At 37.5% G+C, this 11,512-nt stretch overlaps 1 protein-coding gene across 1 annotated transcript; it reads left to right on the forward strand.

Annotated features, from left to right (window-relative positions):
• Nucleotides 1-879: 879 nt before the first annotated feature.
• LOC121082157 (homocysteine-responsive endoplasmic reticulum-resident ubiquitin-like domain member 2 protein) lies at nucleotides 880-10,237 on the forward strand (the record flags this gene model as incomplete). The annotated part of the gene is given in 6 exon segments (XM_040581491.1): nucleotides 880-1,103; nucleotides 6,024-6,110; nucleotides 6,792-6,914; nucleotides 7,247-7,570; nucleotides 8,769-8,883; nucleotides 9,225-10,237. Coding segments are annotated over 6 exon segments (1,035 nt in total), but the record flags the coding sequence as incomplete, so codon positions are not given.
• Nucleotides 10,238-11,512: the final 1,275 nt, after the last annotated feature.

The following is an 11,512-nucleotide window of genomic DNA, read 5'->3' on the forward strand; positions in this document are numbered from 1 at the left end:
TTGAATGGCCTTTATTCTTCCATTTGTTTTTTGTTTCCTCCCCACTGTCTAGTGGTAGGTTTTTCTTGTTTTCCTTTGTAGGGGAAATGTGCTAGTGATGTCTTAAGTAATTGCACCTCTTTGCTTCCTGAGTTGTCAAAAGTTGAAGAGGAGTTTCTACTGAGTAAACATTACAGTAATGCTTAGCAACAGATCTTGGGGATTTATTTAAACTAAAATAATGCATCTCAATGGCCAAATTGCAGTCTAGTTACGGTCACAAATAATCTAGTACAGTCAGCTGTTAAATATTAAGCTGTTAACCCTGTTCCAGGGTTAATTATTGATCTTGGAAAGCGTTGAAGGTCTGACTACGCTGGTTTTAGCTAGGAACTGCTTAGGCTCCCAAACCCACACCTATTTTCCTACTCCTACCCCCTGCCCCCTCCCAGCAGTGAGCGCAACAGTTTGTATTGGGCAACTGGCACAGTGAAGAGGATGATGAGTAGAAGGGGAAACTGAAGGACAGAGGAATGATATTTTAAGTCACTGCAGACACTGTTGTCTCCGAATATAAAGTCATATCCTGAGGTTGTAGTTACTTTTGTTAATGATAGCTACTAGAATTTTTGTTGCTGCTAGATATTCTTTTTATTTAAGCTTTAGTTTGGTTCAGCTTTTTGAAACTGATTCCAAGTGACTTGTGGTTTTCTCTGGGACCTATCAAGTGTTGAGTCTTTCTGAAAACTTCAGTTCTTTTTGTATGTGCACCTGAGTGCAATTTTGAATTTCTGCTTTTACTAAAGGCTTGCCAGAACCAATAAAACCCCAGAAGACCTGCCTGGTGCTTATATTCTCAGTAAAACTTGTGACAAAACATGAAAGCAAATAGTTTTTTAAGGCACAGTCGTAAATCATGTAACTGTGGCAAAAAGATCCCCAACCTCAACTATATTTGTTTTTAAGAATTTAGACCATTCTGGATCAACTGCTGCCTCACCCACAAACCAAGAACCTTCATCTACATCTTTGAACACTAGTGCAGATGGAGTGAGGCATCGTAATCTTCCACAAGCACAAAGCAATCCTATACCAAGCCACCAGTTCCCTTATTTAATGCAAGGGTAAGTGAGATTGAAGCAATTCTCAGTTCTTTGATACTCTTTAAAGTACTTTAAATGTTCAGGTACAAATATGTTTGTTTCACTGTCTGTAAAATTATTTGGCTAGTTCATCTTGAAGTGTTTTACGTTAGAAACATTTTGCATATGAACATTAATGTTTTTAGCTAGGACTCTGTCAAAGAGTAAGTGTTCTTAGTGCACCCTTCAGGCTGTGTTTTATTTTTTTCTTCATGCTTTCTGCCCTCAAAGTGCAGCTTGTAATACTTATCTATTGGATATAGTTGGTAATGTGGTTGATAAAATTATTGCTTCTGATTGCTTTTTCTAGTCCTTTATTGTAATTGTCAGCACTAAATTTTTACCAGAATATGATGGTTCTTAGTTCTTAACACAAAAGAGATGTAACTCTTCACTTCTCCATATTGGATTCAACTGCATAAATGATGAGGTGTTTGAGTACATGTATGTACTTGTCTATCTGCAACAATTTTAAAATATTTTCATACATACTAATGAAATGTAACTAGTGTACAATTCTAGAGCAGATCTGTTATTAGATGACTTCCAAAATTTTTTTTCTGAAAAAGCAGCTTTAGCAATTTTTAACCCACATGACCTTTGCAGCTTCTTAAAGGTTTTTTTGTATTGTATTCTTCCAAGGGGAAAATGGGAGGATAGTGCATTCTGAGATAATACCTCTCATTTCCTCGGGGAACACTTTAAAGATTTCTTTCTGGCAAGGCATTCTCCCAGTACTGCATAGATTCTAGAGATTTTCTTTGGAGAACGTTTAAACAAACTGTGGACCTGCGAACAGTCAAAATTGTTTCTGTCACTGGAAAGAAAACAGATATCAAGAACTTGTTGAAAACTTAGTAGTTTCAGTTTAATTTACATGCTTTCTTGTTGAGTTAGCCTAGACTTAACTAGTCTTACTAGTTTTAATCCTGAATTCCTTCAAGTCCTTTTTATTTTTGTATCTGAAATGTTCTGTCAAGGAAAAAACCTGCCTTCGCAATGGGTGGAGCACTTGGGTTATCCTGACTGCGTGCATCTTCGCAGAAGTGGTTTTGCTTGTCTTTGTGACAAAAGCTAGGTGACAGTAAGTTGACTGTCAAGACTGCTGTTTGGTGTAACGTAGATTAATTCTGGAAGCAATTTATTCTGTGGTGCAAATTACTAATCTGTAAGAAGTTTTAATGTTTTTCTAATTAGCTTTTCATGTAAACAGAGTGAGTTTTTTGTCGGTATGCATGGTGAACTGAATAGGTGAAGGAACTTCAAAAAGGCAACAGAACCATTGGTCAGTCTTCTAGCTGAAATAATTCCATTAAAATACAGTGGGAATCGTGAATTTGAAAGACTTTACTGTGTTTGAAAGAGAAACTTAAAAATTCCAAGTCTGCGTCTGTATTAGCAAGTAATGTGGATCTGTAGACTGAAAGAGATGCTGAAAACCTGACATCAACACTGCACATATTTCAGGGTTTTCAGTCTTATTTGGGCTACCTATTGGTCACCAGCAATAGGTGCCTATTTGTGGCTAAGGTGCATTAGCAGTGCACCTAAATTGCATCCTTTAATTTAGTGTAATCCAAAAGGAATCCAGACGGTGATCCAAGAGCATTCTGTGATGCAAACAAAACTGTAGTAAGAGGAAGTGACTGGAGATTTGCTTCAGAAGTGCATTCCTGATCTGAACAGAAATGCCAATAAATGAACCCTAAATAATCTTAGGCCCTTTTTATAAAAGTAATTTAATGGAATGCTGTCAGAACTTAAGGTAGATCTTTGTCAACTGCTGGGTACCGTGGTGCTCTGCTCAACTCCAAATAGTGTGTGCCAGGACCTGCTGTAGTCTGCTGTCTTGAGGAAACCCTTTTTAATGCTTTTAGTGATCTTCTCAGATGTATCTGGTTTTGCTTCAGACAGCTGCTGCTTGTATTCCAGCAATAAGAAATGCCTTCTGTGTTTTAGCTGCTCTCTTAAACATCATTTGGGGCAAAGAAATCCAGCTTTAGTGTAATTTATACAGGGACTGAGGCTTGTTAGGAACAGTGAATATTTGTAGCTGGAATCTGTGTGACTTTGTGGATTTTTCTTCCTGTTTCATGACCAGACCCACTTAATCTAGCTGCATGATAGGCTTTACTGATGGGCAAAAGGTCTTCAGATGTTTGAAAACACATGTGAGGGTCAGGTTTCTTCAGTGTTTTGCAACACTTAAATTCATTAATGAACTTGTACAAATAACTTAACCACCTAACATTCATATTACTTATGGTTTTGATTGTTTCTCAGTTGCTGATAGAAAGCCTCAGTATGCAAGTTGAATATCTTTTGGGAAAACAGCTCATTCAGATTGCTAAAATGTTATAGAGAAAGCAACTTAAAACTTTCTGTTGCTTTTGAGCTGTTGTATATGCTGTTTTCTAAAAACCTAGACTTGAGGTGGGACTGAGCAAATAGCTTGTATCTACCAAGTTAGTCTTTTGAAGTGGAGAGCAAGTGCAGCATTGCCTGCTCCTGTGGACTTAGTCGTGGATCAGGGCCCCATTGTGCTACGCAGCTACAGACAGAACAGGTGGGCTCAGTCCTGAAACAGCTTGCATTTCAGATTGGAGGGTACTTGGAAGCTGTAAACAGACAAGAAACATCAAGGCAGTGAGATTATTTGTCAAGTGTGGGCAGCCTATCTAGTGAAATGTTTTTGTATTGTGTGTATATAGTACTGCTTGAAAGTGAACAACAAAATGACATATGACAGCACACAGTATGTTCTACCACGTAAATACCTTGCTTCTTCAGTAGCCTTGTCTTGCAGTATTTTTTTCTTAAGGTAGCAAATAACATAGTGGAGGATATTGAAATGTCACTTGACGTTGATATCTCAGACTCATGAGATGAACCCTAAATGAGATGTCTTTTTGGGTCAAGGTCACTAAACAAATGCAGTTGTAGTCAGTGATGCAGATGACAGAGATTGGGCTTTTAAGTCTGAATTAAAAGGTCTTACTTTTCCGCTAGGGGGTGAGCAGTGTCTTCATGATGACGCTAGCTAACTAGTCTGACTTTATCCTCAAACTGAATCCCAGTTTAGCTGTCTTCTATAGACCAGAAGTAATAATGGTGAGCTTTCTAGCCATTTAAGGGCTAGCATGCCTCTTTCAGAATATTCTGAAGCTGCCTCTACCATTTGAATCTTAAAAAGTTTTCTGACTTACCTAACTGTTCTTCTGCAGTCTGCTGTGCTTTGTTCTCCAGTCCTGGAATGCCTGTGACTATCCAGTTTGTTTCTCTGCTCTTGTGCTGTTGCTGCCATTCTTTTGAAATACTTTGCTTCCTGCCTCTTTCTCCTCCCTTTGGAAAAAGAGGAGGAGAAAGCATGTGCTACTTCCCTTTTTCTTCTAACAGCAGGACGGCTTGCTTTGCTGAGAAGAGCCTCTTCCTTTGGAGAGGTTCTCACTGAAATACATTACTTTTTGTTTGGAGTTGTTCCTGAATTTCATAAGCTAACTTAATACCCTAGCAGCTGTAATAGCTGTGTAATTGACAGCAACTGTGTTGTTCTGATTTTTGATGAGCAAACAAAATACTGCTGTGCTATTTGGCATTGTGAGCCAGAGGCCAGTTCGTAAATGTTGGTGTCTTATTTTTTTCTCGTTAATGGAGTGAGATCTTGAACAGATGTGTTGTGCTTCTCAAAAAGTCACATCTAGAAAAGCTGTGGAGGGAAAAAACCACAACCAACAACAATAACACACCCCCCCCCCCCCCCCCCCCCCTATTTAAATGGGAAAGGAAAGAACATGATGCAACTGAAACCTTTTCTAGTTTGTCTTGGTTGACTGGTTTCTGAATCTACATCAAGAAAGCAACTTTTGAAAGAGTTTGGAGGGAAGTAGAGGTTTAAATCCTGCAGTATTTGTAAAAGTTGTGCCTATAGCTCTCCCTCACAGATACAAGGCCTCTCAACTTTGTTGAGCTCATCTTAGCGGTTTCAAAGAAGAACCCTAGAATCTGTAACTGATGAGAAAAAAATTGGTGAATTTCTGCAGGACTTGGGCAAGTTTAGTAGCATTGCTTATTGGTGACTGAGCTGGAGAAATAGGTGTCATTGAACAGAGAGTGGTCCTGTCTGTTCACATCCCCATGTAATATTCTGCTTGCTTGAAATTGAGACATTGCTCAGTGATTTGTCACACCAAGTGCTTAATGACACCCATGTAGAATATTTGAATCATCTTTACTTTTCGAGGGTCAGATGTTTTGTGAGGTTCAGTGCTCTGTTAACTTTGGAGGAGTCTTACTTCTCTAAGTGTTTGCCAGTTCAGGGGATAGAACAACACGTTCTTAAACCTTGCAGTTAAAAAGATAAAAGCGTGATTGATGTTTTTCAATAGCAGATGGACAGCTTTGCTGTTTGAATGTGTTAATTATGCATAAATAAGTAGCATCAGCAGGGCTGCCCATTCACCCTTGCAATTTTTGAAAGAAACCTAGAGTATTACCTGTGATTATCTTAGTTTGTATGTGGTATCAGGAAAGTAACTTTTGCTTCCCTGCCCTCCTCCTGCCCCCAGCCCCAAACTATTATAAAAGCAGGTTATGACTAAACACAAACAGTTTTAGCAGAGGTCATGGAGTTGCATGGCAGGCTCTTGTCCAGAATTATAGTGAAATACTTATTCATGTGTAACATGGAAAAAAAGATTTTAATGTCTTCCATCTTTCTGGGCATGTCTTGTATATCTGAATGCCTGGTAGACTAATGAAATCTCTTGATGATATCTTTGCAGGGAGTGCCTTACTTAGGGAACAGCTGTAGTCTGCAGTGCAATTACAGCAGTCTCAGCTTTTGCTACCTGCAGTCTGAATAAGCTTTTCTTCATGCTTTATACTCTCATGCTGTCCTGAAAGATGTCCTGGTTTACTGCAGTTCACTACATCAAAATCTTTGGGGAAAGAGTTGGAAATCTTGCCAAAACATGCTATATGCTCTAGGAGGTAAGAGAGGCTAAGAAGTTTAAAAGCAGACAAAACCAAACCTAAAACTTACATATAGGAGCTTTATCTCTCTTGCATGTGAACCAGAGTTAAAAGCCCATAGGGAGGAGAATCGAAATATGCTCAAAATATTGATGGGGGGTGGGGGAGTAAATAATTTACAATGTTCTTAGTTGCAATCTTCAGAAGCTATTGCCTTTGCTCATGTTCATTTCTTCTTGTCTTTGATCACAGTGGTATTTCAGGTATTGCTTCTAAAAGAAAGCTGTAGAAGATAGTAAGGTTTCCCTTTACAGCTTCTGCAGCACCTAAGGGTGACCTCTGAACTTGAAAGGAATTGTATGGAAGAATTTCTCCAGTTATAAACAATTAAAAAAAAAAATTCAACATGGTTTTGTCCCAGAGGTGCAGCCAGTGACAGATTTCTAAGTAGAAAAAACATAAATCCTCTTTCTGTAGAAATAACTTTGCTTATTAATTTGTTGTATGAAAGTACAGTGCTTTTTTGGAATGGGTTGGATGTTCTCGCTACCTGTTGTTTCAGTGTCATTTCAGTGCATTATTGTAGGGGGACAAATGAGAAGAAAAATGCTACTTTAATTGTTTCGGTTTTTTTAATATTTAGGGCATTTTATAAATGTGGCAGTTTAGAGCTGAGTGTTTTTCTTTAACCTTTTCTAGCAATATAGGCAGCCAATTTCCAGGCCAAGGTGTTCCTGCTGGATTTTCTATGTATCCTGCATTCAGTCCCTTACAGATGATCTGGTGGCAACAAATGTATGCACGTCAGTACTACATGCAATAGTAAGTCTGCATTATCTTGGGTAGTACTGAGTTACACTAAGGAAAGGAAGATATTAAAAAACTTAAATATTGTGTACAGGATCAAAATTTATGTGTTTATTTTGTCTGGATATGCTGTTTTACACTCAGTTTTGTCCAGCAAATTATGAAATCTAGTTTTGGATTGGAATTAGTACATTAATAAGTAAAGCTTTAAAGGAAAATGCAGTTTGTTTTGATGTGTATTACATCTGAAATTTTGTTTTTATTAGTGTAGAAAAAAAAGACAAGAAAAGGCTTAAGAATTTTGCTGCATGTTTTTTGACAAACCAGTTTTATGTTTAAATTTTTAGCCAAGCTGCTGTTTCAGCCCAAGTGACTTCCAGCTCTGAGCCAGTGAGATCTGCAGTTGCCCAGGCTGTAAATTCGGAACACGCTCCTGCAAATGAGCCTGCAGCAGTGCCAAATGTAGCCGTCCAGGAAAACAGGCCTGTAAACCCAAATGTTCAGATGAATGCACAGGGTGGCCCAGTAGTGAATGAGGAGGACTTCAACCGGGACTGGCTGGACTGGATGTACACGTTCTCTAGAGCAGCGATTCTTCTGAGCATTGTATACTTCTATTCTTCTTTCAGTTGATTTGTCATGGTAATGGGAGCCATGCTGCTGGTTTATTTGTGAGTACAACGGTTGAGTACAGCTGCAGGTCTGAAATGTGGAGTATGGTGCTAACGTATAATCAATTTAAACTGAAAAATTACCCAAATGCAGAAGTTCAGGCACTGCTCCTTTACAGTATGATGTATGTGTTTTGTTTTGTTGTTTTTTTTTAAATATTCAAACAAGTACAGAAGCTGACATAAAAATTGGATTCTCATAACACTTTTACAGTAAGTTGGGTACCACTTACACCTGAAACACAGTGCTCCTAAATATTGGTGATATTAACAGACCAGTATTACAGAAAAATAGAATTTTGGACTGGAAATTTAAAAGTGGGGCTGACGAAAGGGAAGTTCATGGAAGTCAAACATCTGCTCGACCTAAACATAAAACTCTTACCACTTGGATATAAAAGGAAAATTGCAGAGCTAAGATAAGTTATTTTTGAAAAATGAGTTAGTGGATTTGTGCGTGAGTTGTTAGGTAGAGTTAAGGTAGTTCTACTGTAATGGTGAGTACCAGATCTGGTAGAATTGCAGGGACCTAAATATTTTTTTTACAATATATCATAAAGACTTAAGCACTCTGTTATTAAGAAATACCAGTACAGTTGTCATCACATATATAAAAATAGTTCAGTGATGTAAATAGAAATGGAAATCGGCAGTAATGCTTGATATTTTGAACTGATGCCATTCATTGAGAATTTCATTATGTTGTAGTCTCAGTCCTCGCAAGGACTGTTCTGTTTCTCATGCACATGTGATAGTTGAAATCAGAGTATAGACACTTGAAAGTTTATTTACAATGGTAACATGGTTCAAGCCTTAGCTGAAACTTACATTCTCTTTTTCCAGAGAAAATAAACTTTAAAGTATGAAAACTAAGGCTCTTTGAAAATTAATATAACTTAAGTACCTAAATTTGGGGAGGAGACCCAACAAAAGTATTCTGCATATTTAATCACCTAATCATAGTAAATTAATAATCTTCTGGGACAGAGGGCTATGAACAGCTCTTTAGCAAGACTCTTCTTAATCCAGATGTCAAAGAATAGCCATTTGATCTAGAAGTAAGACTTACGGAAAAATATGCATACCTTCATTCATTTCAAAGTACTTGAAGAATTTGCTACGGTAGTTCACTAAAGCAGAAAAATCTTTTTGTTCCTTTCAAAAGAGAGGTTTTCAGCTGTTCTGTTTTCTTACATAGGCACCAAGCTGGATGGTTCCCCTTTAGACAAGAGGGAGGCCAACAACAGGCAGCCAATAATGTGGAAGTGAACCGTGATGGCCAACATGCAAATAATCCGGATCTTGAAGAGATGGTAAGTAAGAGCAGACATGTCTTTTGAGACTCCTATGTATTATACTGCAAAGCATGCTGTAATGCCTGGACAAAAAGTCAACTTTTATGAAACATAGCCAGCTTAAACAGAGAGCTTTCAGTATTGTCCTCAGTGTTTAAATTCTGCTGCTTAAATTCTGTATTTTTCTAGTCTGATAATTACTGATTGGCTCTACTTCAATCACAGACTTTCTTCGTGCTAGTTACTCGTCAGGAGGTTGTTCTCAGAGAAGTTACTTAATGTAGGAAGATACTGCTGGTTACCTTATATCAAGGCTCTGAAAAGCGGCAGTTGAATGGCTTCAATTTCTGTTTTTAAAGGAACGACTTATGGATGATGGGATTGATGAAGACAGCGGAGAAGATGCAGGTGAAGATGCCAATACAGAGCAGCAGCCTGGATTTATGGCTTCTGCTTGGTCCTTTATCACAACCTTCTTCACATCACTCATCCCGGAAGGGCCTCCACAGGTTGGCAATTAAAAATGGAAAAGGAACTGTGTCAGGCAGCCTCAGTAGCCATACATAGAAGTGGAGCAGATTCTAGAGAGTGTTTTAAATACAGTGCAATTTCTGAAAATCTATAATGTTATCTTTTTGATTATGGTGTACAAAAATGTGTATTTTTTTCGGCTTTCTCATGCATTGAACATTTTAAGCACAAGTGGACTACTAAATGCTTTCTTTAAGATTCTTCTTTTTCTGAAGAATAAAATGTAAAGATATTGGTCTTCCATGTTTTATTTTAATTTCATATGTGTATTATACGGAGGCAAAAAGCTTGTACTTAATCTGCACCATTACATCTTTAAAGAGCTGTTAAAAATAGAAATGTTGACGGACCTTTCCAAATGCTATCTATTCATCTGAATATCATTAATGTGTCATGCCAGTTCTATGCAGGGTATGAATTACTGCTTGAGATTAGGAGTTTACATCATTCCTGAAAGAATGCTGTGAACACAAGGATTACGTGTTAATGGCATAGTCTTCACACCACAAAATCCTAAGCCTCTTACACATTTAGAAAGGTAAAAGCCTTCTCTTGAGGCTATACTGAAGTTCATTAAAGTCGAAGATGTTTGACAGCTCTTCAAAGACAATTGACAGTGATGGGATAAACCTTAAATGTTTGATACATACAGTACTTTTTAAGAAAAATATAGCTGTACCGGGAAAACCATGTACACTAGGGTTTTTTAATAAAAATTGTTACGGTAACTCTTTTGGATGTTTGTATGCATACTTGAATGCAAACAGCTAAATAGTGCATCATTAAGGATGAAAAATATGATGATTTGAGTGGAATAAAGTTGTTATGGTGGCATTACTGATATTGACTGAAGTGGTGTGTTTGTAGCAGCACATACACAGTTGCGGGTGTGATCTGAACAGCAGGATATTGGTATTCTTAATTAATCCAATTAAAACTAAGAAAAGGAAGATTGTACATGAGATAATAGCACAGTGCTACTGTCAGGCTTTTGGCTGCTTTCTTTAGATTTTAATAATAGTCAAAAGTTATATTTGGTTTTGTTCCTAATTGTGAAGTTACCATGTGCTATCTAACTTAGAATCTTTGCAGCCATTTTTCCTACAACCAAGAGAAAGCCTGTCCAACTTCCTAATTTCCAAATAACAGGTCAAAACTTTCAAATAGGTCTGAACAAGTGAGAAATAGGGGGTTTATATTTTGCTTGCTCGTGACTGCTGAAGCTATGCAGCGAAGTTTTGAAACTTAAAAAATTTTCTTTGGGTTTATACTCCGAATTATCTATCAGGATTTCTAGGCCTTATTTAAAGTTGACTCAATTGGGAAAAAATAGATTTGAACAATGGTTTTAATCTAAATAGCTTAAATGGAATGGTTTTTGAGTTACAAAAGAATTCTCATTTACAAATCTGTAAGAGGAGAAATATAAATGTAAGTCTTCTATAAATGTAAGTGATTTTACTTTAAAGGCAGTAATGATGAATAAATAATGTTTAATTAGTGTTTTACTCCCATGTTACTATGGAGAGCTGCTGTCAATTTAGGTTCTTTACTGCATAAACATAAAATGCATAGACCTTGTTGAAGAAATTTTACCCTTTTAGTTTGGTGGGTGGATCTAACTTGACTAATATTTAAGAACTATTACAAAAATGTACACTTTTAAAGGAATGGCAGTGTTGATCTTGGATATAGTTATACTTATTTCTGGAATGTGTTGAAGTTTCATCTGTTTGACCTGTGTGTTCTTCCTCCCACTTTTCCCAAAAGTTTGCTTTTCTTTTTGTCCTGGGTTTAGTGTATTTGTAAGTTGTGTAGTTACAACCTGCTGGTATCCAGCTGCTAATAGCTGCTAGTTGCTTCTTGCTGTCATGGTTGCTGTTCTGAGTTTCCAGTTTTTTCTGTGCTGTAGGAAGCAGTTGATGGTAGCCCTCTGCTGTGAGCAGGCTAGATGAAGAAAGTTGCCATTACCCTGTTAGCCCTGATTTTGGTTAAAGAACATGGAATTGTTACTGCTTGTTCCTATCTGGAGAAGGAGAAATCTGTTTATGGGTTGCACAAGGTTGAAATAATGAAATGGGAGATCCTGGCAGTTGGTTAGATATTGAAGGAGATG

Source organism: Falco naumanni, unplaced genomic scaffold, assembly GCF_017639655.2.
Source record: "Falco naumanni isolate bFalNau1 unplaced genomic scaffold, bFalNau1.pat scaffold_360_arrow_pat_ctg1, whole genome shotgun sequence".
NCBI classification, from domain to species: Eukaryota; Metazoa; Chordata; class Aves; order Falconiformes; family Falconidae; genus Falco; species Falco naumanni.